This window comes from Vipera berus, assembly GCF_964194415.1.
Source record: "Vipera berus genome assembly, chromosome: 13".
In the NCBI taxonomy this organism is placed as follows: domain Eukaryota; kingdom Metazoa; phylum Chordata; class Lepidosauria; order Squamata; family Viperidae; genus Vipera; species Vipera berus.
The window spans coordinates 9,568,629-9,596,247 of NC_138216.1; the positions used below are offsets into that span (position 1 = coordinate 9,568,629).

A 27,619-nucleotide genomic window follows, 5' to 3' on the forward strand; every position below is an offset into this window, starting at 1 on the left:
TAAGGACCCAGATTGTTGGGTGCCATATGCTAACTCTGTAAATAGCTTAGAGAGGGCTGCAAAGCACTGTGAAGCGGTATATACTGTAAGTCTAAATGCTATTGCTGTTGCTATAACACTTACTGTACAGTACATACAGTACACAAGGATCTTTGGAAAAAGACATGTAAATATGATGTCCCAATTATTCCTTACATACAATTTTTAAGTCAGAATTTATGATTTCCCTCTTCCCCTAAAGCATCATGAAGGATTGGTCAGTTATACACTAACATCCTTGCTTGCAAACTGTTTAAAGGAGTTGGGGGAAGGACTACAGTACAATGCTGTTTTGATTTAGGAAGATGCTTTTCAGAATGAAAAATACATTAGATTTTCTATGTTTGAACAGCTATACAGTATTTCAAAAGCCATGTCTTCCCAATGACTAATGAATTCAAGCTTCTTCCTCCGAGCATGTGCTTGGAAAGAGGATATTTTAAAAAGTTGTACTGTAATGATTTTCCATGTCAACACAAGCTGTTCTCCTCACTAACTCCAATTAGTGGCTGGGAACAGCAAGAATTGATTGTAAGAATAGCTTTGATGTAACAGGGTAAATCCAACCCAATGTGTAATTACAAGAGGGCTTAAAACCAAGGAACAAATTAACGCTGGTGCTGATGAGCAGAATTTAAAACCACTAAGTACTTGATGACAATGCTAGACATTTATTTCTCTAGGCTTTTTGCAGTAATATTTGGAAAGGTATGTATGTGTCTCTTCATTTAGTCATCTGCATGATAACTATGACTGAAATAATAATCCAACCATTTAGGAAGCCTGGGATCCCAGAAAGAATCTGATCAACCGTCAGAGCCGCAGTGGCGCAGTGGTTAGAATGCAGTATTGCAGGCTAACTCTGCCAACTGCCAGCAGTTCGATCCTGATCAAAGTTGACTCAGCCTTCCATCCTTCTGAGGTCGGTAAAATGAGGACTCAGATTGTTGGGGGCCATATGCTGAGTCTGCAAACCGCTTAGAGAGGGCTGTAAAGCACTGTGGAGCGGTAGATAAGTCTAAGGGATATTGCTATTTTCTTAATTTAAACCCGACAAACTGATTGATTACAATCCTCCAAATGGAAATAGTTCTTCCTATTCCACCAACAATATATATATATATATATATCGCAGACAAAGTCACCCAACAGGCTTTTGTATCTAAGGTGGGACTAGAACTCAAAGTCTCCTGGTTTCTAGGCTAGCATCTTAGAAAAAATTAAGATCCCCCCCTCCGGTATAGTGTAGTAGAAAAAAGGAATTTTAGAATATCTATTTTATTTCTATAAGGCAATCATTTACTATGTTATGTAATCACCCTCCCCATTCCTTACTATTATTTTCCCCAGCCCTGAGGTTTTTTTTCCAGGCCAAAATACTGCATAACGCCTATTTAATTCCAAACAAACCCTGTACCACAGTTGAAAGCAACTCAGCAATTCATGACCAAAACTGAACTTTTGCCTAAATCTAAGGTTTTATTTGTTCCACCTGTTAGATTTCCACCTTGAGCCCTGCCAATAACCAGTCAGAAGCTTCACAAACATCCAAGAGTCTTCCTAGTTCATTTTTTTTCACGGGAACATAAACTTAGTAGCTTGAAGCACTTAAGCGCTAAACAAGATTGCACAAATTTATCACTCACTCTGATAAAAAATAATAGCATTTAAAATGAAGATTGACCGATAACGCAAAATGTCCTGCTTGCAACTCCATATAAGAAGCTTCCTTCTCAAAGACTGGAGACCCATTTTAAAGAGGCTGAAATCTCCTGTGCAAAAAATCAAAAATGGTTTTCAAAATGAAATAACACTGTGTGCCATATTTACACACACACACACACACACACACACACACACACACACACACACACACACACAAAACAAGATAATTGAAAGGCTACCATTAAATAGAACTATACAAGGAGAAGGAAACTGTCCTTTATTCACTTAACAACTGTCTTGTTCAGCAACGGAAATTTTGGACTCAGCTGTGGTTGTAAGTTGTATGCTTTCGGGATGCTGTAGCAGTCTCACAGTTAAAAAAAATAGTAGATGCAACTCAAAAAAAGTGCTAAAGCCAGTCTGACCCAGGTTTTAAAGGATTTGAGGAATCGGTTTTCTTGTACAGAAAAAAAATGTGATTCATATCGCAGCTCATTAGTTGCGAGACGGGAGGTTTGACATGTACTCAATTATGCCAGGTCAAGTTCTTAATTGAAATTGAAATCTGCATTAGCATAAACTGGAGACTTCTCCATGTTGTCAGCATTGTGTTTTTCTTTAATTATTTCTGATCAATGCAGTGCTTCTAAAAAAAAAATAGATTATTCAGTGACATGAGAGCAAAAATATTCAACTGCATCATTGGCTCACAATTTCCTCCTGAGGCAATTGTGATCGCTGTGATGACAATGTCAACAGGAAATGTCATGAGGCTTAAGAAAGAGGTAATACAGTTGTTACCCGGATAAAACGGAGAACTTGTAACACAATGCTGTCAAAGACAAATGGAAGACCGAAAACCAGGAATTTGGACAAACTGCAGTCTTGAAAAAGTTCAACAACAAAAAAGGAAAAAGATGGAAATAACAGACACCAGCAGCTCCAGAAGAACAATGAACATGCAGGTTTTTTTTTGTTTTTTTTAAAAAAAGCTCCTTGATTATAGGCACCACACAAAAATAAATTCATGGAGTTTGGTCAGAATTAAAATTGTCTTCTTCCATTACTTTTATGCACTACTTGTTCCTACAAAATACAGGTAGTCCTCAACGTATGACCACAACTGAGCCCAAAATTTCTGTCACTAAGTGAGTTTTGTCCCATTTTACGAACTTTCTTGCCACAGTTGTTAAGTGAATTGCTGCAGTTGATAAATTAGTAACCCGTTGTTAAGTGGCTGTGGCTTCCCACATTGACTTTGCTTGTCAAAAAGTTGCAAAAGGTGATCAGGTGACCTTGGGACACGGCAACGGTCCTAAGTATGAACCCAGTTGCCAAGCATCTGAATTTTGATCACATGATCATGGGGATGCTACAAAAGTTGCAAGAGCCTTTTTTCAGTGCTGGTGTAAGTTTGAACGGTCATTAAATGAAATATTAAGTCAAGGACTGCCTGTATATTTATGGAAGTGATGAATGGAATATAATGGAGTGGAGTGGAGTGGAGTAGAGTAGAGTAGAGTAGAGTAGAGTAGAGTAGAGTAGAGTAGAGTAGAGTAGAGTAGAGTAGAGTAGAGTAGAGCAGAGCAGAATAGAATAGAGCAGAATAGAGCAGAATAGGAGCAGAATAGAATAGAATAGAATGGAATGGAATAGAATAGAGTAGAGTAGAATAGAGTAGAGTAAAATAGAAGCAGAATAGGATAGAGCAGAATAGAGTAGAGCAGAATAGAGTAGAACAGAATAGAATAGAATAGAATGGAATGGAATAGAGTAGAGTAGAGTAGAGTAGAATAGAAGCAGAATAGAATAGAGCAGAATAGAGTAGAGCAGAATAGAGTAGAACAGAACAGAACAGAACAGAATGGAATGGAATGGAATAAAATAGAGTAAAGTAGAGTAGAATAGAATAGAAGCAGAATAGAATAGAGCAGAATAGGAGCAGAATAGGAGCAGAATGGAATGGAATGGAATGGAATGGAATGGAATGGAATGGAATAGAATAGAATAGAATAGAATAGAATAGAATAGAATAGAATAGAATAGAATAGAATAGAATAGAATAGAATAGAATAGAATAGAATCAGAGCAGAGTAGAACAGAATAGAAGCAGAATAGAAGCAGAATAGAGTAGAGCAGAATAGGAGCGGAATGGAATGGAATGGAAGGGAAGGGAAGGGAAGGGAAGGGAAGGGAAGAGAAGAGAAGAGAAGAGAAGAGAAGAGAAGAGAAGAGAAGAGAAGAGAAGAGAAGAGAAGAAAGAGAAGTTGGAAGGGACCTTAGTCCAACCCCCTGATAAGGCAGGAAACCCTATACCATTTCAGACAAATGTTTGTCCAATCTCTTCTTTAAAACCTCCAGTGTTGGAGCATTCACAACTTCTGGAGGCATTTAATACATGTAATACACTGATTAATACATGTAGTGCACCACAGGGCAGTTAGATGTTGGGTGAACAGAGTCATTGTGTGCGTTAAGCATTATTCTTTACCCAAGGCCTAGTCTGAACGTGAGGGTGGAAAGTCCTTCTTCCTCCACTTGGAGGGAAAACTAGTGAAATATAATCTATGATGATTCGACTGGTGGTCCCCAGGGGGAGAGCATTCTCGGTGGGTGCACCAATCCTTTGGAACCGCTTACCGGCTGAACTCCGGATGGCCCCCGACCTTCGCTCCTTCCGGCGTGATCTAAAAACTTATCTATTCGAACAAGCCGGCCTGGCCTAATGGGTTTGGGTTTTAACATTATTTTAACTAACCTACTACATTGGGCACAATCATTTAACTTTAAATCTTGTATCCTGTATTCTTATTTTTGTTGCCCTGTACACCGCCCTGAGTCCTTCGGGAGAAGGGCGGTATATAAATCAAATAAATAAATAAAATAAATAAATAAATAAATAAACACAAGTGCAGGGAAGACGGTGTCCTTACAAAACATGGCTTGGGAGAGGAACAAAACAATTATTCCATTTTGGATTAGCAGTTTCCTGGCTTGTCACTGCATGAAGCAGCACCAATAAACCAAAAGGTACTTGAGGCTGTACTTCCTATGGGCTTAATTTGGCTGAGGCATTAGAGCAGGAGTCTGCAAACGTGGCCCTTTGATGACTTGTGGACTTCAACTCCCAGAATTACTCAGCCACGCTGGCTGAGGAATTCTGGGAGTCAAAGTCCACAAGTCATCAAAGGGCCACGTTTGAAGACCCCTGCATTAGAGGTAGCCCTTGACTTACAGCAGCCCATTTAGTGACCGTTCGAAGTTACAACGGCACACAGAAAAGGGACTTATGAGCGTTTTGCACACTTACCACCACTGCAGTGACCACGCGGTCACGTGATCAAAATTCAGATGGTTGGTTAACTCATATGTACAACGGTTGCAGCGTCCCAGGGTCATGTTACTTGCAACCATCTCACAAGCAGAGTCAATGGGGAAGTCAGATTCACTTAACAACCGTGTTACTAACTTAACTGCAATGATTCACTTAACAACGATGGCAAGAGGGGTTATAAAATGGGGCAAAGCTCGCTCTTAACAAATGCCTCGCTTAGCAACATACATTTGGAGCTCAATTGTGGTCATAAGTCAAGGACTGCCTGTACATTATGGCAGGATGTTCCAACGGTGCTTTTCCAAAAGGCAACTGGACTTTCTTGGGTTGTTTTTTTCCTTTAACGTTTTACTTTGCATCCAAGAAGCTTCTTCCATTCTTAAAAGTATCGTTTCCAAAGAATCTCCATCGACTTATGACAGGATGTGACTCTTGTCAGCATACGAGTCCCTACATCCTGCAGCCATCCCCTCAGAGACTTTCCTCTCCTCAGACACAAGGTCGTAGGTCAGGGCTCTTCAAACTCGGCCCTTTTATGACTCATGGACTTCAACTCCCAGAATTCCTCAGCCAGTGTGCCTGGCTGAGGAATTCTGGGAGTTGGAAGTCCATGAGTCATAAAAAGGCCGAGTTTGAAGAGCCCTGTGGTAGATCTTCTCCCTTCCAAGTAGTGGGTCTTCATTTTCTCACTTTCAAAATGGCTTTCAAAGTAGTTTTATTTTAGCAGGGGGGTTTTTTTCTCTCCCCAGTGGGTCTTAAGATTTATTTATTCTGCCACCTCCTCTACTGTATTTATGGCCTTCGTAACAGCTGTACTGTTCTGTGTTATAGTTTTGCTTCATGTTTAGTTTTCACTTCGCAAGAGAAAAATTGCACAAATAAATAAAGCTACTACAAGCTATCTTCAACTGGCATCTGCTTGGAAACAGGAGGATAAATTAATAAAATAGCCTTTATAAATGTGAGCCCAGAAATATTATTAGGACTTAAGTTTTGGCTAGTCCACTAAAGGCTGCACCTCCACCGCCATTTTTTTATTTCAATATTGGGCTTCTGTCCTTTGATGGGTGAAGTCTACAGCTCACTGCATCTTATGCCTTTAAAAAAAACAAAGCAAAACTACAAATGACTAACAGACGAGTAGCAACGTGAAGCTGAAATAAAGCTTTAAATACAAAGTCAAAAAGAAAAGGAATAAGTTTTTCGGAAGCTAATGCCCCATAGAGGCTAAAACACTTCTTTCTGCCAATTTCACTCTCCCACATAACCTCCTTAACGTGGCTTCTCGCTATTAACTTAGCGCTCTGTTCTTTTCCCCCATTTGCAATGTGGAGGTAACAGATCCATCCAATGACAACATGGGAGGGTGGGACTGAAGTTCGGCTGTGAATCTTAACCTTCTCACTTGGATATCACAAGACTGTTCTGAGGATCAAGGATATAACATTTCTGAGCTTATCAAGAAATTATCAGAAGCATAATATATGTTCAGCGCTACATAACTACGATAGCACCAATAGACCATGACTAGTTTTGTATTCCACTCTTCTCCAAGAATCCCAAGACTCCATTTTAGGCTCCACAATTTTGAACTTGCAACGTAATCTTCACCCCCTTTTTCTTCTCAAAAACTTATTATTGTACTTAAGAACAAACCAACCAACTAAAAACACCAATAGGCCCCAAACTATCCTTTCTAGCTTGAGAAGGAATTTAATTCCATTTAATTCCATTTATATCCCACCCTTCTCCGAAGACTCAGGGCAGCTTACAAGCTTAAAACGTGCCAGATTCACAGCAAGGGAAATTAGGAGACAGACCCTCCTTCTCAGGTATGGAGTCAAATTCCTTGATGATAACATCCTTTTGATTGATCAGCACGGTGAGTAAAATTCACACCCCCTTAAATATTATCTTTATAAAAATGTAAGATTTCAAGAGGCTTTGGAAGACCTCTAATCCACCTTGCTGCTCCACATCTCTAGAAGGCAGACTGTCCAATTGCTTAATTGCTCCCACGGTCAAGAAATTCCTCCTTATTCCAAGTTTGGCTCTCCCTCTGTTAAGCTTCCACTGATTTCTGTCCTAGCCTCAGGTGCTGTGGCAAATAAATCCACATTCCCTCCCCTGTGACAGCCTCTCAAATATCAGAAGATTGTTATGTCTTCTTTCTACCTTTTCTTTTACAGATTAAACATGCCCAACGCAGTTCAGTGAGGAACAATTACTTCCCATGTTCTCAACATGTACCTTTTTATTAATGCAGTGCAAAATTGCACTGGCCCGCTTGGAAGCTGTAGCACATGGCTAGCTGATGTTCAATCTGTAGCATGGCTAGCTGATGTTCAATCTGTAGTCTGTCAGAACAGTTAGAACCTTCGCATAAAATCTATTCCCAAGAGATCTTTCTTCACTTAGAAACAGAAAGGTTTTTTTTTAATTACACATGCCTTAAAGGTTTTTTATTATTATATTAACCTTTTGTCTTCGTTCTTAGTACGGTATTTGCCTTTATAGAAGAGAAAAAATCTTGCCAGATAAATAATGAAAAGAGTACTAGTTTTCTGCTACAGAATCAAACCAAATGAAGGCATGACTCTCTTTCACCTTGCAACATAAAGGAAACAAGAGAATGAATTTGTAAGACTCAAATTGTGCAAAGGAACAGGAAATGCAGTGGCAATCAACAATTTTAAATATTAGATGGACAGAAGAAAGCAACAAGCTTCTGTGCGCTTGAAAAAGATCATTTAAAGAAGCCCCTTGCAACACTTATTTGAAGAAAAAGTATGAAGATTGGAAAAAAACAATGTTATCTGACCATTCAGAGGCAAGTATATAACGGTAGCCAGATTTTTAAAATGTAAAATATTTCTTTGGCATCGTTATAGATGACTTAAGGAATGACACAACAGCATCACTTCCTTGATAGCCTCCCCTATTATAGCTTAATTCTTCATCCATGCCTTTTGGAATCCTTGCCTCAAAATATGGGTTGGTTATTGTTTTCTAACTTATAAAGGGAAAAAAAATATTGCTAGAAAGATATACAAAGATACACAAAGAAAAGGTGGCCTCCTTTAGATCAAACTTTTATGCTCAGAATATAGAGCTGTGAGAATTCACAGTTAATTGCATAGCAGGGCAGATGTATATAAGTATTAATTTTCATAGCAATAGCGTTTTCTTAATGGGAACGATGCATTCAATTTTCAGACAATGTAGAGAGGCACATAACTTTTCTTTAGATCACCTGGAATCTTAAACAAGTTTGCCATCTGGTAGTTCACAAAATCCCACTGATACCTATAACTGATAGCTGAAATATAGTAAAACAATGAAAACTGAAAACATTAAGGCTGTAGCTAAAATTACATTGATGTAACAAATCACCCAGGGAAATATTTTGAACAAATCTGAAAAGATGCATGCATGCATAAATATTTATCTAGCTTATTTATATTTAATGCTACATTTTCAGAAATCAAAACACCCAGATGTATCACTTTCATAATGTAACAATGGTAGAAAATGTAACTAGTTTCTGCTACCACAAGCACACCAGCTATTTTTACAATTCTTATATTGTCACAAATTACATAAAAATTACATTTTTTAGTATGTAATTTGCAATTTTCAGACAGCCATTTGTCTCAGTGGTGGGATTCAAATATGTGAACAAGCGGTTCTCTGTGTGGATGCCACTTCCGGAAGTCCATTCTGGGCCTGGACAACCAAAAATTAGCTACTGGTTCTGCTGAAGTGGTGCGAACTGGGTGAATCCCACCACTGATTTGTCTGAAATGGTATAGGGTTTCCTGCCTGAGCAGGGGGTTGGACTAGATGACCTTCAAGACCCTTCCAACTACTACTACTAACTACTACTACTACTACTACTATTATTATTATTATTAATTATTATTATTATTATGAAATTTACCCTTCCTGGATCCGAGATGGCACAAGAAGCTTTTTCAGATGTGGACAAGCATAGCGAATAGTCATTTGGTGGTTCCGGAAACCTGTAAATAAGTTGTTTTTTTCCTTCCCCCAGAAAAGCATTTTGAAACCTCTGAGGCAAGCCCTTTCCAATATGTGGAACTCACAATCTTAACATTTTTCAGATAAGATTTTATATAGAAAAGGAGAAAATGTGATTAAACTGAAATCTTGAGGCTTTTCAAAGGGCACTGGATATTACATAGATTGCAGCAGTTTTACAAATGCACAGAGTGGGACTTTCCCCCTAAGGCCCTGCCCCCTTATGAAACATCCTTTCTTAACTATAGCCAGTTTTATGACACCAGCCGACCAGAAATGACTGTCAGAAAGCTATGAGTATCCAAGTTTCTTTGTTTGCAGAGCCTCTGAATCCGTTCCTTTCACGAACAGTCCAAATGCAGGCACACCACACTCCAGGCTTTTATCTAATGACGGCACCTATCATTGCACCACCGTGCATATTAGATTGCACAAGTCAAACCACTAGCAAAGCAGCACAGAGGGATCATTGCTGTGGCACGGGAGAAGCTAAGAAAATACCCCCCCCCACACACACACACAGCCTGTGGTGATGCTTTGGGTCTTGCCCCCAATATGTGCCGTGAGGATACCACCACCCAGGAAATTTGCAAAGCTGCTACGATGCAGAAAGCAGGAAAGAGGAGCCGTTTGCAATCTTATGGCCAAGCTGTCACGCTCCTTGACCCCTGGCCTTGGGAAGCAAAAGCCCAGCTTACTTTTCAACTTACCATGGTTTGTTGGGACGCCTTCCAAGATTGGCAGGATTCCTGGGCTGCTGGGGTGGGATTCTGCCCCTGGCTCAGGTCATGGTTTCTCGGGAGGAGGAGGAGGGCTTTCTTCCTCCATGAGGAAGGCAGAAGAGTCAATAAATAAAATAAAAGGCCCTGCCAAGCTACACTTTTCCTAGCCCTGGAGGCTTCAGGTACCCATCAGACAGGCGTAGCCAGGAGGGGGGAAAAAAAAGAAAAATAGGGATTGTTTAAAAAAGGCTCCACTTCGCCCAAGGTTTCATTTTAAAAAGACCATGTCCAAAAAAAAAAGGGAGGGGGAATGGGAAGGGGTCGGTCTACAGGGGGCTTCCTCCCATGGGGGGTGGGTGGGGGGGTGGGGCAGGGTCGAGGGGCCTCCAATGGGGGGGCAGAATAAGATTTCCTGGGCAGGGGGCTCTGCTTGAAGGGGGGGGCACTCCAGGGGGTACCTGTCTTCTGGGGTGGAGGGGGGATTGGCCTAACCGGGGGGGGGGTCCTGCGCCTCGCTCTCCTCGCTAGCCCCCTCCTCCTTCTCCTCCTCCTCCTCGCAGCCCCTGCCTTGGCAACCGCCCCCAATTCCGGACAGGCACTTCCGCCTCTCCTTCTCCTTCGCCTTCTCCTCCTTCCTCTCCGGCGGCGGGTAGGGGGAGGATGGCCACGCCCACGCCCCGCCCCCTTTCGCGGCCTGGAGCTTCGCCCTCCCTTCCTCTCCGCCTGGCTTCCGGACTCCGACCGCACCGGAAGCGACCCGCTCAGCCGGGCCTCCCCGCGGGCTCGCGCGACCCAGCTCTCTGCCGGAAGTGGCGCTGTGGCGCGGCGAAAGCAAGGCGCTCCTAAAGCTCGCTCGCGAGACGAAGCCCCGCCCCAAAGCCGACTCTCTCTCTCTCTCTCTCTCCTTCCCACCCTCCCTCCCCTTGGGCATGCGTAGTGGGAATCAATATTTCCCCCCCCCCCGCCAAAATAGGGGGCGGGGTTTCGCCTTCTGCCTCGACTTAATGGAGAGTTGAAATAAAACAGTAACAGAAAGCGCATAGGCTTTAATAGCCTTAAAATAAATAAAAGTGATCGATGAATAAAGGCGTTCGTTTGTTTAATAAATGCAGTCATTCAATTTGTTCGTTTATTAAATGAGATCACGCTTAAATAAAAGGGATATGCCTAAAGTTACATTCTTGATTAAATGTCAAAAAATTGTCAAAAAATTAGTTTAAATAGTAATTAAAATATTAATAGCTGATCAGTTTCAAGAACATTACAGTGTTATTAATTAAACAAATTTTTATATTGCACCTAACTGTTACTTAGAGTAGGAAATTTATATTAAGTGATACCCTACTGCGACTAAAATTAGTTAAAATAGTAATTAAAACATTAATAGCTGATCAGTTTCAAGAACATTACAGTGTTATTAAACAAATTTTTATATTGCACCTACTGTTACTTAGAGTAGGAAATTTATATTAAGTGATACCCTACTGCGACTAAAATTAGTTAAAATAGTAATTAAAACATTAATAGCTGATCAGTTTCAAGAACATTACAGTGTTATTAATTAAACAAATTTTTATATTGCACCTACTGTTACTTAGAGTAGGAAATTTATATTAAGTGATATCCTACCGAGACTAAAATTAGTTAAAATAGTAATTAAAACATTAATAGCTGATCAGTTTCAAGAACATTACAGTGTTATTAATTAAACAAATTTTTATATTGCACCTAACTGTTACTTAGAGTAGGAAATCTATATTAAGTGATAGCCTACCGAGACTAAAATTAGTTAAAATAGTAATTAAAATATTAAATAAAGTCTAAATATTACAGTATCATTAAGTATATTAATAAAATAGTAAAATTAGATGATAATTTATTATTTATCTCAATAATATTGCATCATGAATTTATTCATTAAAATGTTAACAAAACTAAACATTTTACTAATTAAAGTATTGAGAAATTAGATTAAAAATTAGCCTTGGATTGAATGGAAAACCAGGGTGTCAAACAAATAAATAAACAAACGAAAAAATTTCTCGTATGGGTCTACAGGTAGTCCTCATTTAATGTCCCTAACTGAAACTGGCAACTGTGGTTAAGAGATATATTTACAACAATGAACGAACAAATAAATAATAAACGTGTATTAAAATTACTGCAGAGACCTAGAAATAAAAAAAAGCAGAGACCTGTAAATAGTCTGCATGTTTTTATAAATACCTGCCCTTATTTTTGATTGTGGAAAAGGTTGTCTTTTCCATTGACACAAAAGTCCCTTTTTAAAGCTTGCACACCCATTTTTATTTATTATTTATTAATTTATTTATTGAATTTATATGCCATTCAACTTGTTATCAAGCAGCTCTTACATTGTGCCTACCTTCTTTTTTTTGGACTAGAAAAATAAATCTTCTGACCAAAACTAGATTCACAAATCAGATTCATACTTCCTAATGTCATCCTTAATGATGCATGGAAAGGCATGATTAAGACGAACCCTGTTATCCAGACGGTCCACCTAGCCAGTAAAACAGCAGTTCAAAAATGTGCAAATAAGCCGATGTAATCCCAGGATTATGTGAAATAACATTTGCCCCTGGCAAATGCAGTATAACTGGATGAGGATTTCATTAGAGACATCCTGTGGTTGTTCAACAAACTGGTTTCGATTTGCAGGTGAAAAATGATACAGATGCTGGTTTCACAGGAATTGCTAGGACTAAATCTTTTGCGTCTATTCCCCATGGCAAGTACAGGAATAACTGGCACGAAGAGAGTGTGAGAGAGAAATTTATCATATTGTTTAGGAGGTGGCCACGACGGCAGGACTTTGTAGCTTTGCAGGCATGAAAATGTCATCAATTTCCAAGATGGAGAAGAACATCCTGTGCCGAACATAAGAGACTGCATCAATGTTCCCTCTCTTCTTTTTTGCATTTTTTTAATGCTGGGACACAGTTGGAATCCCAGGGCTGTAAAACTAAAATGATAAAAATTTAGGAGAGAGAAAATACTACTTACTTAACAGAAAGTCAACCCTTTGAAATGTTTGAGGGAGTATAATTCTCTAATATTCCAGAGACAAAAGGCAACCATTCATGAGGAAGTCACAAAAAAATTTTTTTATTAAATAAATCTTTATTTACATTTCGTGTTAAAAACACACCATACACCGACAAAGACACACACACACACACACAAAAAAACATTTACAATATACAAAAAACGAAGAAATCAAAAAATTGAAAACCATTTCAAAAATTTCACATTATATGTACTTCTAAACTAACAATTATATTCCACTCATTAAAGGAAGTCACAAAATTAAGTGAATTAGGTTCTGAGTAGGACCACTAGGTCTAAGGAAGCCAATTTGGTGTAGTTGTTAGACATGCAGAATACAGAACAAGAGATGGAAGTGTCTTTGAAGGTTTTCTAGTCTAACTCGCTGCTCAAGTAGGAGATCCTATGCTATTCCGGACAAATGGCTGTCCCCTTCTTAAAAACCTCTAGTGATGGAGCGCTCGCAACTTTTGAAGGCAAGTTGTTCCAACGATTGATTGTTCTCGCTGTCAGGAAATTTCTCCTTCTTGGATTAGAAAGCAGGAGACTGAGTTCTATAGTAGTCCTTGACTTACAACTGTAATGGAGCCCAGAATTTCTGTCGTATGTCATGATGGTCTTAGATTGAGGCACCCATGTAACTAATCTGATTTTATGACTTTTATTTGTGGCAGACGTAAAGCGAATGCTATGGTTGTAAACCGAGTCCATTCATTCCACTGGAAACCACCAATTGTATTTGTCAATCATCACATGAGTGCAACTTCTGAAAACAGCAACCCCGCGCCTGTTCTTGTTCCTGCAATCACCAGAAGTCAAGACTTACTCAATTGTAACAAAAACAAACCAAGATGACCACAAGATGGTAGCAGTTTTCTGTGTCACTTTACTGCCATCTAATAGTACACTAATATTTTGCAGTAATCCTGTTCTTGAGCTATTTTCCCCAACTGTTGTATGGTACTCCTGAAAAAGACCAAATTTTCTACCAGCATTGTTGGTGTGCCTGTTTTCAGCTTATCTCACTTGCAAAAGCTCCTGGATAAATTTAAAGCAGTTTTATAACGATTCTCTCCAAATTGCATGTCGAAAACTTTCAAGTGGAACCATTTGAATCCAGACAAGCATGTCAAGAGGGCTAAGAATAGGATTTAAAAAAAAAAGCATCCAGGACAATCAAAGGAGATAGATAATTCTGGCTTGGCAATTAAAGACGTTTTTGCAAGGAAAAGGGATTATTTTTTTTATAAACCCTGATGCATAAGTAGTCCCATCATTAAAAGCCTGGAGGAACATTCCATTAAAAAGAACATCCCTCAGTGGTTTTGGAAATTGGTTAAAAACTGACCGTCAGATGTACAACACCTTTTATTGGCAGAGTTTCAAATATGGTCTTGGCGCAAGGCTATCTGGCTATTTTTAACAAAGCCGTGTAAGGTGCAACCCCCTAAACTATACAATAAGGAGCCTTGGTGGAGCAGTGGGCTAATGCCTCCTTAAGTAACACCAGCTGCCTGCAATTAGTGCAGGTTCTCATCCCACCAGGCTCAAGGTTGACTCAGCCTTCCATCCTTCCGAGGTAGGTAAAATGAGGACCCAGATTGTTGGGGGGCAATAAGCTGACTTTGTAATAATGCCGCTTGGGCCCCCCCCCGAAAGCCCTAATAAGCAGGCATATACATAGAATGAAGGCTATTGCTAAGCACATTGGTTTGTGCTTAAATTGTAAGCCGCCCTGAGTCTTCGGAGAAGGGCGGGATATAAATGGGATTAAAATAAAATAAATAAAAAATTTTGGACTGCACAATCATGGTCCTCTTCCTTATTCTCTACAACACATAATCCGTAATATGGTTTGGCAATGTGTGGATTCAGCCATCATTATGGCTCAATGTGCTCTCCTTGCGTCCATTCAATGGTGGTTAACTTAACAAACTGACTAGATATGTTAAGTGAACCAAGTTAGTCAGTCAACCAGAAATGTCCCCCTCAACAACTGTTGTTGTGTAGACAACACTGAGAAGGAATCCGTGTCTGCAACCTTGTGCTTCTGAAGAAGACAGTTGGATCTCAATGCATCCCATGAATATAATCTAAATTTGTGCAGTTACTCATTTATGTTAACCTGATAGGTGGTTCAAGATAAGGGGGGAAAAAACATTTTTCCAGAAAATGTGTCTGCATACGGGTGTTTGCAGAGAGGAGTGGAAAAAAGTCAAGATCAACTGCACGATCAAAGACCTGCTCCTGTTTTACACATATCTTGACATGTTTACAGAACTTATGAAATGCATCAGACCAAAAAAAGTCATGGTACCTTAATCTGTGCTTTTCTGTGCTCAATGTGAGAAAGATTCTCCAGAGTTAGTAGGAAGTTAGGGTTAGTGAAAGTGGTGGAACTGGAAAAAAAGATGGCAAATTTAATGGCTCTCGTTAGAGAAAAGATATTGGCAAACTTTAACTGGAAACCTTTGGGGGACTTTTTGCAAGAAATAGAAAAAAAAGAACCCAAATAACGACATGTAGATTTGATGATTGGTAAAAGCCATTGATTATTGGGAAAATGGATTTAATTGTGTAGCCCTAAAGTAAGGGTTGAATTTAAGCTTTATTTATATCTTTTGTAAAAGAGGTTGGAAGTCACTTTCTTTTTATACTTCTATACTTTTTAATGCTCTTTATACTTTTTTTCTATACTTTTGTTTTTGGCACTCTTATCATCTATCTTCCTCTTTTTTCATTTGATCTATTCTTCTTTCTGGCTATTTATGTTTGCTAGTTTTTAATCTTTATGTTCCATAAAAACTTAATAAAGATATGGGTTGTTTTTTTTATTAAAGCAGGAGACCAGTCTCTGAACCAGAGACACAAGACCTCCATCTTCCAAAGTATCTGTGATTGTTCTCAGCTAGATGGCAGCAGCCAGCTAATCTTGGCTGCTCTCAAAAGCCTAAGTAGAGTTGGGCAGGAGGAGTTCAAGGAATTTCAGGGCTATAGATACATACATTTGTTCTTTTCATGTCTTTAAGTCAGTGTTGACTCTTGAACAAGCCCCTGCAATTTTTTTGGCTAGATTTTGGAAGTGATTGGATCTTTCCTTCACCCAAGAGCAGGGGTAGGCAACCTTGGCTCTTTTATGACTCGTGGACTTCAACTCCCAGAATTCCTGCTGGCTCAGGAATTCTGGGAGTTGAAGTCCACGAGTCATAAAAGAGCCAAGGTTGCCTACCCCTACCCAAGAGAGACTGGCTCAACTGTACCTTGGCTGGTTAGATGTCTATGGAGATTCTCAGCCATCCAGCTCATGGTTGTCCCAAAGGTGCTTTTTTCAGGAAGCAACTGGACTTTCTTATTTTTCTTTGAAGACGTTTCGCTTCTCATCCAAGAAGCTTCTTCTCTGACAAGAAGGCTCCACACACATTTGCACTACTCAGGTGACCCTGAGGACACAGATAAACCTCCAAATGGCCTCAACGACTCTCTACAAGAATGCAAATGACCAACTGTCTGTAAAGGAATATAAATCCTTCCATTTCCCCACCATCCAGTCAGAGCTGAAGAAGCTTCTTGGATGAGAAGCGAAACATCATCAAAGAAAAAAAGAAAGTCCAGTTGCCTCCTGAAAAAGCACCTTTGGGACTTGGCTGATTAGGGAATTCTGGGAGTTGAAATCCATGCATAGTAAAGTTGCCAAAGTTGAGAAACACTGCTCTACACCAAAGGGGAAGAGGAGGAAGTATCTCTGTAGTTTTCTTGAGCAGATTTCAGAAATGGTCTGTCATTGCCTTCTTCCCAGGGCTGTGAGAAAGTGACTGGCACAGCTGGTTTTGTGCCCAAGATGGGACTAGAACTCACCGTCTCCCAGCTTCCAGCCTCTTGTTTTAAATTACTACTCCGAACTACTTCTTGTACACTACAATAAGAAGTCAGTGAAGTACTCCAGGAGGGGACAGAAGAAAATCACTGACTAGCACTGATGACGTGCCCTACTTTGAGTGATGAAACCTCTGCAAGAAAACAACCAAGGACCCTCATTCCAACTCTGTGCTACAAATATTCTCCTTTCCGGGAATTTAGGAAGTCCCCACCCCACTACAAACAGCCACTTGCAGCAATGGTCAGCCTGCCAAGATATACTGCTTGAAAATCTCCCCATTTATTCAACTGACAGTGCATAAAGCAGAGCCAAGCGGGGCCAGCTGCGACTTTATAAAACAGCTTCCCCCACCAGCTCGTAAAACCTCCCCATTTCTCCTAAACCTAGCATGGCTTTTTATTTTATTTTATTGAGCTCTGCCCTTGTGTTTTGCACGGAAGGCAGGAGCGAGAAGAATGAAGCAAGTCAAGAAGAAAGAACGCCTGTCATAACCGTGCTGGGGGCTCCTCCATTGTGCAAATCTGCTGGAGTTGGGCAGAAAGGGATCCAAACCGTGCTGGTTTCAAGCCACCAATGCTGGTTGCGAATCTGTGTGGTGTGTGTGTGTGTGTTTGTGTAGGGAGGGGAACTCTAGATTAGCCATGTTTATTTCCTGGAACACATTAGGAAAACCCCCAGAGGGAGATGTGGAGTTTGACAGTGGCTTCTCCTGTTCTCCTTTGTGGAGAGAAGAGTTGGCTGTCTCTCGCTCAGTCACTCTGCCTTGAGTCCCTTATTAGTTAAAAGACATTAATGTTTTAACATTTCCTCTTGAATGTGTCTGGCTGGGTCGTCTGGAGGTAGAGCCTTTATAGGTGGCATTCATCTCTCATGACCATGGAATTATTAGCTTCAGGCAGGGAAGAAGGGAGGAAGGGCATGTGTGTGTGTGTGTGTATGTATATGTTTGTGTGTGTCCATGTGTTGAATTCCTAAGAGAAATGCCTTCTCTGAGTCAAGCCTGTCTCCAGGGCACACCCACGTAGGTTTGGGTGTCGTTTTCTCCTCTTCTGGAACTTTTTTATCATCTTCCCAGTCTACGGCCCTGGGTTCTCTGAAGGCTACACGTTTGAACAAATATGCAAACCTGGTCTGCATATAATTTGAAGCTTCCTCTTCCACCAGCATAGCATTTTCAACTCTGTTTCCTCATCATCTTTTCTCTTTTATTTTCTCTAGGTCTGCAGTTTGCCCTAAATAATCTAGTGGTTGGTTTATACTTAGCCTGTTGTATAACACCAAATTTACAGGTCTTCTATTTTCAACTGCAGAGTTACTTCTGTGCTTTTTAATGTTCCCAGAAATTAAAAACAAAAATTTGGTTAAAACTAGCTAAATAACACCATCAAACAAGGTTTGGTCCTTCCTTCCTTCCTTCCTTCCTTCCTTCCTTCCTTCCTTCCTTCCTTCCTTCCTTTCTTCCTCCCTCCCTCCCTCCCTCCCTCCCTTCCCATTACTACCTCACTCAACTCCAAAATACTGGCTTTAAATTTTCCCCCTGATTCAGAGTTCCCAAGTCTACCCACTAACTTCCTTTTTGGAACTGGTTCCAAATTTCAGGAGAAAAAAACACAACCCATTGTTCCATTCCAAAAGGTGTTTTTTTTTTCTTTTTCCATTTTTCCGCTGGGTAATCTCCAAAGGCTTTCAATATCCTTGGAAAACATTGAAGCCCTAAAAGGCCTTGCACTAATGGGGAGCATCTGAGAGGCAGGGGGAGGAGAAAACAGTCTAAGTAGTTCAGGAAGAGACCAGGTCCAAAGACGCTCTGCTGTCCTTGAAAGTCACTCCTCTCAGCCATCAAAGGAAACCTGAGAACTGACTGTACAATGTAAGAATTTCATGTCTCCAAGCTACATCTCATTAAATCTATACGGTAGATCAGCAAGAACATCCCTATTTTGCAGACAAAATCTTTAAAGGGAGGGAGGAGATTGAAGACAATCCAGGCAAGCCATCATGAGGTAAACCACAATTGACTGGATTCACACAAGACACAAGACCTAAGGCAGGGGTAGGCAACCTTGGCTCTTTGATGACTCGTGGACTTCAACTCCCAGAATTCCTGAGCCAGCCATGCTGAGGGAAAAGAGAGAGGTTTCCGAGCTGAGCCATGCTGGCTCAGGAATTCTGGGAGTTGAAGTCCACGAGTCATAAAAGAGCCAAGGTTGCCTACCCCTGACCTAAGGGAACCCACCGTATTCAGACAACGTGTGAGAATAGAACATCTAAAGAAGGGATAGCCAGTCTGAGGTTAGGCCGCCAGATCTGGGCTGAAAAATATCTAGGGAGCTACTTGCTGTATTTTTGCAGCCCAGATCCATGGCTGTTTAAATTTTAAGACCCCAACTGGTCCCTACATTTTTTCTTTGCTCTCCCCGCCATTTATTAAACTGCTGCTTCCAAATTGTATTTTCTCATTGTCTGGAAGCTGGACCTAAAGACATTGTCCAACAATTCTTCTCAAACCAAACAGAGGTAAAGTTTGTGCCATCTATTTAATGCCCGAACACTGGACTGAAAAGGGGGCATCAGCCATAGTGCCCTGAAAGACTTTGGCGCATATTTCTGCTTGGTTGCCTTGGATTCTTAGTTAGATAAGTTATAGTGAGATTTAGAGACTAAAGACGACTAAAGGTAGAGGAAAAGGCTGCATGAGGAAACAAACTTATGAAAAGAAAGAAGAATGAGGTTTAAGACGATTTAATATTTATTCCGGATATGTCCATTTTCTCGCTTGAATTTCTGTATGTTTCATCCAAGAAGAATATGGTTTTGTAAATCTGAAGTGTGTGTATGTCTGCTGTGGATTCATAGTTTTCAAAGTGGATTAATAATTCTAGCAAAGCAGCAGGTATCAGAGTTTATAACTAACAACAAGATGTATTAAGTAGGCATTTTAGTTTATCATGCCCTGCAAACAAAATCAATGACATTTTAATTAAATAAAGCATTTTCCAGGTTATGTTCTGGATTGCTGTGCCAATCATGGAAGAAACCTGGGTTTATGCATTGCCCTAAAACCATGCTTAAAGATGTATTTGTTCCTGTATCTATTCAAGAAGCTTTAGGCTGGCTTCATACATTTCATTAGATTCCAATGTCATTGATTTAGTTTTGGTTCTCTGTATTCATATAATACAGGGGTCTTCAAACTCGGCCCTTTTATGACTCATGGACTTCAACTCCCAGAATTCCTCAGCCAGCATGCCTGGCTGAGAAATTCTGGGAGTTGAAGTCCATGAGTCATAAAAGGGCCGAGTTTGAAGACCTCTGATATAATACAACCTTTCTGCAGTTTGTTGGTCCTGATAGAGGTTTAGCACAACATGTCAACCCATCCAGTTGCAACTTAGCCAACAACCTGACAGTTAGAACAATTAATCAATGGAACAACCTGCCTCCAGAAGCTGTGAATGCTCCAATACTGGAAGTTTTTAAGAAGAGATTGGACAATCATTTGTCTGAAATGGTATAGGATTTCTTGCCTAAGCAGGGGGTTGGACTAGAAGACCTCCAAGGTCCCTTCCAACTCTGTTACTCTACTCTACTCTACTCTACTCTACTCTACTCTACTCTACTCTACTCTACTCTACTCCCCATTCTATATTCTATTCTATTCTATTCTATTCTATTCTATTCTATTCTATTCTATTCTATTCTATTCTATTCTATTCTATTCTATTCTATTCTATTCTATTCTATTCTACCCTACCCTACCCTAGCCTAGCCTAGCCTAGCCTAGCCTAGCCTAGCCTAGCCTACCCTACCCTACCCTACCCTACCCTACCCTACCCTATCCTATCCTATCCTATCCTATCCTATCCTATCCTATCCTATCCTATCCTATCCTATCCTATCCCATGATTAAAATGAATCCCAGCTTAGGGTAATGCATCCACTCTTTGCTGGGATCTCCTGTCTCTTCAATCCCTTCTCAGGCTTTCCAGTGTAGTCACGACCTTTCCATTCTGTCCCAGCCGAAGATGCCAAGTGCTCCTCTGTTACAGCCACTGAAAGCCTCCTGGCTCTCAAAATTAAGGAGCAATTGATTTTTCCCATTAGCCAGCCCAGGTCTAGCTTGGGTGGTGCAGAGAAAATGAAGGCCTGCTGAATAATTCAGGGGATGAGATGACAAAGTCCTTCCCTGCTTTCCACAGGCACCACAACACCAGGGCATCACAACCACCGCTACGCTCTCCACCCAACGTACAGGTAAAGAAAAGGAACCCTAGCAGAAGGGCAGAGTTCCTGCTTCTTTCTTGCACTGATGTCCCATCTCCCACCCCCACCCCCACCCCATGAGCTCACCAGATATACACATGGAGTCTTCATCCCCCCCATTTTTCTTTCACATCCATCTACTAGGATAGGTGGTTGTTGTTGTTCAGTTGCTAAGTTGTGTCTTCACAACCCCATGGACCATAGCGTGCCAGACCCCATCCTCCCCGCTCCTCCCCTCTCTGCTGGAGTTTGTCCAAATTCATGTTCATTGTGTTGATGACCCTATCTAACCATCTCCTCCTCTGCCGTCCCCTTCTCCTTTTGCCTTCCATCTTTCCCAACACCAGGATCTTCTCCAAAGAGTCCTCTTTTCTCATTTGGTGGCCAAAGTACCTGAGCTAAGTCTTCCTTATGGTCCAGCTCTCACAGCCATACACTACTACTGGGAAAAAACCATAGCATTAACTATACGGATCTTTGTCGGCAAGGGGATGTCTCTGCTTTTTAAATATGCTTGTCAAGGTTTGGGCTGAAAAAAAGCTGAGTCATCTAGAGGGTTTTAAGCTCAGAGTCTTCTCAGTTGCAGTTTAACCCAACATTTCTCAAGCTTGGTAACTTTAAAACATGGGGACCTCAATTCTTTGTTGCTTTTCCTGTTTTTGCAGTTGCTTTTGCAGTTGCAGTTGTAAATGAATTGGGGTTCCCCCCCTTAGGTTGCAAGATTTTTGTACGGTATTGTTTGTAGTTTTGTTATGTAAAGAATCTGAGTGGACTGGTTGGCTTTGATGTGCTGGCATTTTCATTATTTTGAGTCTGTTTGTTTGTTGAAAGATGCAGCCTCCTTCATCATTATTTAAATCTGGTCCTCTTTTGATTTCCCCCAAAAGTGGAAGTGGAATCTGTGCTTGGTGCTCAATGCAAAAGAGCTTTTATGGACTTTTATTGTGTGTGTCAATAAATAAAAACGAATGGACAATTTCTTGATTTAAAAAGTAGGTTTACAGGAGGAACAGAATTATGTTACATAATTTAGAAGGGTGAAATTAACTAGGTTTCTAACTGCAGCCAAGAAGATTGGAAACCGCTTCTTAAAATATTTCTTTCCCTTTTTCCCCCTCCCTTTCTCTTCGTTCACTTCTCTTCCACTTTTCTGTCTATTCTTTTCTTTTTACTATTTTCGCTTTTACTTTTTTTTTTGCTGCTTTGAACTTTGCTGCAGTTTTATACACACCTTATATACTCGCATATAAAACTTATATTCAAGTTTTATACACTCCTCAGTGTTCAGGGAGTACCTGTTTTCAGGCACCGTCGATTTCCAAATTCAATCCGAGGCTCTCCAAATTCATTGATCGGAGGCCAGGATAATGGCAGTGCATCAATCCACTTTCAGCAATTTCCATCTCTTTCTTGCAAGATATATTATTAAGCTCATCTTTGGCTCCTACTGCATATCAATACCCTGGGGACTGGCACTGACTGGCATTACAGGGATGAATTAGGCACGGAGTTCCTTTTTTGTCAAGAGCTGCCCTCACAGGCAACCACCTCACTGGGACTTTGTAAAAGCCGATCAAAAGCCAAACAAATATTTCTCAGAAGACATTAGGAGGCTTCTGAAGGCCATCTGAATTTTTTTTCTTCTCTCTGGTTATTTGATGTTGGCAACCATTTGCTTTCAATTATGCCCCTCTCCTGATCAGTCTGGACCAAACAGAGAGGCACAAGAATTGACAAGTCAAAGAGTTGAAGTCCACGTATCTTTAAGGCGCCTAGGTTGAGAAACAAGGATCTAAGCATTGTTCCAATATTTGAGGGGCTGCCACAAGGAAGAGGGGGGTCAACCTAATCTCCAAAGCACCTGAAGGCCAGACAAGAAGCAATGGATGGAAACTAATCAAGGAGAGAGGCAACCTAGAACTAAGGAGAAATTTCCTGACTGTGAGAACAATTAACTAGTGGAATGGCTTGTCTTCAGAAGTTGTGGGTGCTCCATCACAGGAGGCTTTCAAGAAGAGATTGGACAGCCATTTGTCTGAAATGGTATGGGGTCTCCTGCCTAAGCAGGGGTTTGGACTAGAAGACCTCCAAGGTCCCTTCCAACTCTGTTATTGTATTAAGGCTGGCAGAAAGTTTTCAGCCCAACAGTGGAGTCTCTCTTTGCCTAAAGAAGCTCATTTAGGGACATTTACATAAATTATATAAATAAATCTCTAGATGAAGGCAAGAAAGATTGTTGTCTAAGATTGTGAAGAGAGCTATTTGCTCATCAGCAGTTATGTTCACACAGGACCCTAAGCTGCAGGGTGGTTGGTTATTTCATGTTTTGCAACTTCAGGCAACTGGGTTAATTTGGAAAAACCATGGTTCATTAAACTGAGACTAGAACATTGTACGAAAAACGGCCTGGCCAGAACAGCCTCCAAATAAATTGGATTGCTAGTGCTTTCATACCAAGGAAACATCAAACTGAGGAAAGTATAGATTAAGATGAATGGAATGGAATAGAATAGAATAGAATAGAATAGAATAGAATAGAATAGAATAGAATAGAATAGAATAGAATAGAATAGAATAGAATAGAATAGAATAGAATAGAATAGAACAGGAGACCTTGGAGGTCTTCTAGTCCAGCCCCCTGCTCAAGCAGGAGAACCATCTCAGACAGATGATTGTCTATTCTCTTCTTAATAATCTCCAGTGATGGAGCACCCATGATTTCTGGGGGCAAGCTGTTCCACTGGTTGATTGTCCTCATTGTCAGGAAGTTTCTCCTTAATTCCAGGTTGCTTCTCTCCTTGGTCAGTTTTCAACCACGGTTTCTCGTCCTTCCCTCTGGTGCTTTGGTGAACAACCTGCCCCCCTCTGCCTTGTGGCAGCCCTTCAGATACTGGAATGCTGCTATCATGTCTCCCCTATTTCTTCTTTTCTTTAGACTAGCCAAACCCAAGTCCCGCAGCCGTTCTTTGTACATTTTAGTCTCCAGGCCTTTGATCATCTTAGTTGCTCTTCTCTGAATTTTTTTCCAAACTCTTTTTTCCGACATCTTTTTTGTGCTAGGGTGACCAAAATTGGCTGCAGTATTCCAGGTGTGGTCTTACTAGGGTTTTATAAAGCGGTAATAATACTTTGCGTGATCTTGATTCTATGCCTCTGTTTGTACAACCCAGGACTGTATTCGCTTTTTTGGCTGCTGCTGCACACGGCTGGCTCATATTCAAGGGATCGTCCACTAGGACTCCAAGGTCCCTCTCACGGTTCCTGGTTTTAGAAGGTCATCTTCTCTCCTGAGAAAGAGCCATTGGTCTTCTGGGTACAGGTTGGGTGAACACCCCGTAGTTTCAGTCCAGATTACCTGCCTCATTAAAGCATTTCAGCGAGGGAGTGTGGGATCCCTGCAATTGCTGTGTTTTTTTGTTTGTTTGTTAAGAGCCTTGGTGGAGCAGTGGGCTAATGCCTCCTTAAGTAACACCAGCTGCCTGCAATTAGTGCAGGTTCGAGTCCCACCAGGCTCAAGGTTGACTCAGCCTTCCATCCTTCCGAAGTAGGTAAAATGAGGACCCAGATTGTTGGGGGCAATTAAGCTGACTTTGTAATAATGCCGCTTGGGGTGTGTGTGAAAGCCCTAATAAGCAGGCATATACATAGAATGAAGGCTACTGCTAAGCTTGTAAGCCGCCCTGAGTCTTCGGAGAAGGGCGGGATATAAATGGAATTAAAATAAAATAAAATAAATAAATAAAACTTGAACAAGCTGGCCTGGTCTGATGGGTTTTGGGATTTTATCACTGTTTTTATGTAAATCTATCTGTTTTTATTGGGCATTATTGTTTAATCTCTTCTTAATTTTTGTATTTTTGTATTTTAGTATTTATTGCCCTGTTCACCGCCCTGAGTCCTTCGGGAGAAGGGCGGTATACAAATTAAATTAAATAAATAAATAAATAAATAACTTCTGTGTTTTATTGTAATTTCTTTGTTTGATTAAGGTCAACTCGCCCAGAATTCTTGAGAATCAGGCGGCATAGAAGTTTAATAATGATCGCACTTGTAAATAATTACTACCTTTTCCATAACACACTCCTGTGCGCATTCCCACCAACCTTATGGTGACTGAATGTTGAATCTGATTCATCGAATGGCTAAGGCAGTTGCCGGTTTGCCACAAGATGCTGAATCATAAGCAGCACAACCTATTTTAGCCAGGTCCAGCATGTCTTGGGGATCTATCTAGCTGAGTTAAGACCCCCCTTTTTTTTTAATGCACTGCAACCCAATTTAGCCAATCCAGTTTTTGAGTTATGTTGATTGCCATATTTCTTCTCTTCCATTCCTTCAGGCAGGACTGCTGCCAAAGGGGGGGGGGGCACCCCATTGCCCCAGCCTCTAGCGACTGGTCTTCCTGAGACTGCCCCCCCTTCTCTCTAAGACACACACACACACACACACACACACACACACACACACACAAATGAAGGCTGCTGTTCAGTCTTCAAGGCATGTGGCCCAGAGCACCGGCAGGGGAAGAGTTAACGCTCCAGCCTCACCGCGTGAAGCTGGAGCTATTAATACTCTGCCTGCTTTATCTGTCAGAGGGAGCTGGTTGCTTGGTCAACCAGACAGCCCTGTGAATCTTGGTGTATTCAGCAGGTCCTGAAGTTTTGATTCCCAGGGCAAAAGAGAATGGAACACAAGCTCGTCTGTCCAAGGTGAACCCTTCCCTTCCTTCCTTTTCCGTGTGCATATTCTCTCTCTCTCTCTCTGACACACACACACACACACTCATAGATGTGCCACCTTCTGCCCAAGGCATCATTTCTTCTCCTCCTGACCAAGAAGTCCAGAGTGTAGAGCTGGCCGTCTCCCACCTGAAAGGTTAGTGACTTCCCTTCCCCAAAGGGAGAAGAAAACTTTTCATAAGGCAAGTTGTCCTGGGATGTCTGGAAGATCCCAGGGCAAAGCCTGGCTTGGCCACCTATGTTGAATGGGTCCTTCCCCATCATCTCCAGAAGAACCAGAGTCAGCGAAGACCAAACATCTCCAGCAGGTGGTAACCCACTTTTTTTTTTGGGGGGGGGGGACATCGGGAACACAGACATGGGAGAAATTTTGGAAGACTTTGAGTTCTAATTTTTCAAGCTTGCTGGCTTTCCTCTGATTCTGGAGTAAGATCTCTTTGGAAGTCTGTTGCCTGCAACAAGGAGGCCAGTGCAAGATTTAACAAGAGGGGAAGACACGGAAAAGAAAGCAGAAGCCTCTCCCTTCTGCTCCAAAGAAGAAGCTAACGCCAAAGTTTCTCCAAGGAAGAGGACCCCCCAAAACTGCTAAGCAAGGTCTTCTGAAGGTGGCCCCGATTTGTCAAGGAAAAGTCAGCCTTCAATGGAAGCCGGGACCTGTCGAGGAATTTGCTAGATAGCCCAGCAGAGCAACCGGCTCTAAAGTTCCTGATTTCCATCTCCAGCAGAGCAACCCCACAAGAGGGGGGGACACCTTTTGCACCCTGGAAGGAGCAGCGGGAAATCGGAGAAGCCAAGGCGCGAAATGTTTGCCCGTGGAAGCTGGGCCGGAACAGCTGAGCCTTTCCCGTTCCTTGCAAAATGCTGATGCCTGTCAGGGGTGGCCTGGCCAGGATCGCCCCTTGCCTTGCCTCTTCGGAGAGATGGATTCTTTCTGCTTCAACTGCTTTCAGAAAGAGGAGCTGCAGCCTTTGCAGTCCAACAGGTAGGTCCCGAAATATTTCTCGGCGCACCCGTGCAAAGCGTTGTAGGCAGTGCTTTTTTTGTAAAAGGAAAAGGTGCCGGAACTCACACATGTCATACAACCCGCCTTGCCTACCCTACGAAGTTCCATCCCAAAAAGGTGCCGGAACTCCGTTCTGAGCGTTCTGTGAGAAAAAAAGCCCTGGTAGGCAAATCTGCAGGCGTAGAGAGAGGTATGATCTGAAGTTCAAGTGCAAGGTCAGAAATAAGGCATCCTAAGCTTGGCCCGCAGGTTAGGAGAGGGTGGTTACCGCAGTGATTTGAGGGATAACAGGTAGGTTGTCTGTACATGCTCAGGGTCACTGTTGCCCTTGTTTCTCCCATTCTAGAAATACAGGCTAACGTTGCAAGCAGGCTCTGTGGCCCGTTTCACCGAGGCAAACGGTAGGAGATTTAAAAAAAAACACCTCCCTTAGACCAGATCAGACTATTATTCCACCGTACCCAGAAGTGGCTGCTCTGAAGGGCAGGCTGTGAACCCATCGCAAGCACCTTTTAGCTTAGCAGTCTGGATTGGTCTAGGGTCGAGGTTGCAGGCTGTGAATGCAAAACCTGAAGTTAGCTGGATAAACCCTGGTTCAGAAGCCTGGTGAAACATCTCAGCGGAGTAGAGCTGCCGTGATCCTCTGCAGAGGTTGAACCTTTCTACACAGCCCATTTCCAGTCAGGGACCAGAGACGACGTCACTCCTTTTACATACTTCCCCTTACCACTTTGTGACTCTTCTCAATCGCCAACAGACCAGGTTGTCCCGTTCCTCCACCGACTCATGAATTTCCTCTTTCTTCTTAGAGCAGAAATGGTTTGGTGGGGGGGGGAACCGTTCGGCACGATGCTGCTTAGGTATTTA

The 27,619-nt window shown here is 41.5% G+C and overlaps 2 protein-coding genes across 2 annotated transcripts in view; one reads left to right on the forward strand and one right to left on the reverse strand.

The window, feature by feature from the left end:
- Positions 1-10,497, reverse strand: part of XPO6 (exportin 6) — a 61,338-nt gene extending 50,841 nt beyond the window's left edge. The window contains exon 1 of the mRNA XM_081337834.1: positions 9,790-10,497. Within this exon, the coding sequence (XP_081193960.1) occupies positions 9,790-9,792 (3 nt within the window). The 5' untranslated portion in view covers positions 9,793-10,497. The remainder of the gene's footprint in view (positions 1-9,789) is intronic.
- Positions 10,498-26,639: 16,142 nt separating this feature from the next.
- Positions 26,640-27,619, forward strand: part of SBK1 (SH3 domain binding kinase 1) — a gene marked incomplete at its 3' end in the record, with an annotated part of 69,105 nt that continues 68,125 nt past the window's right edge. Inside the window, exon 1 of the mRNA XM_081337861.1 lies at positions 26,640-26,731. Within this exon, the coding sequence (XP_081193987.1) occupies positions 26,670-26,731 (62 nt within the window). The 5' untranslated portion in view covers positions 26,640-26,669. The remainder of the gene's footprint in view (positions 26,732-27,619) is intronic.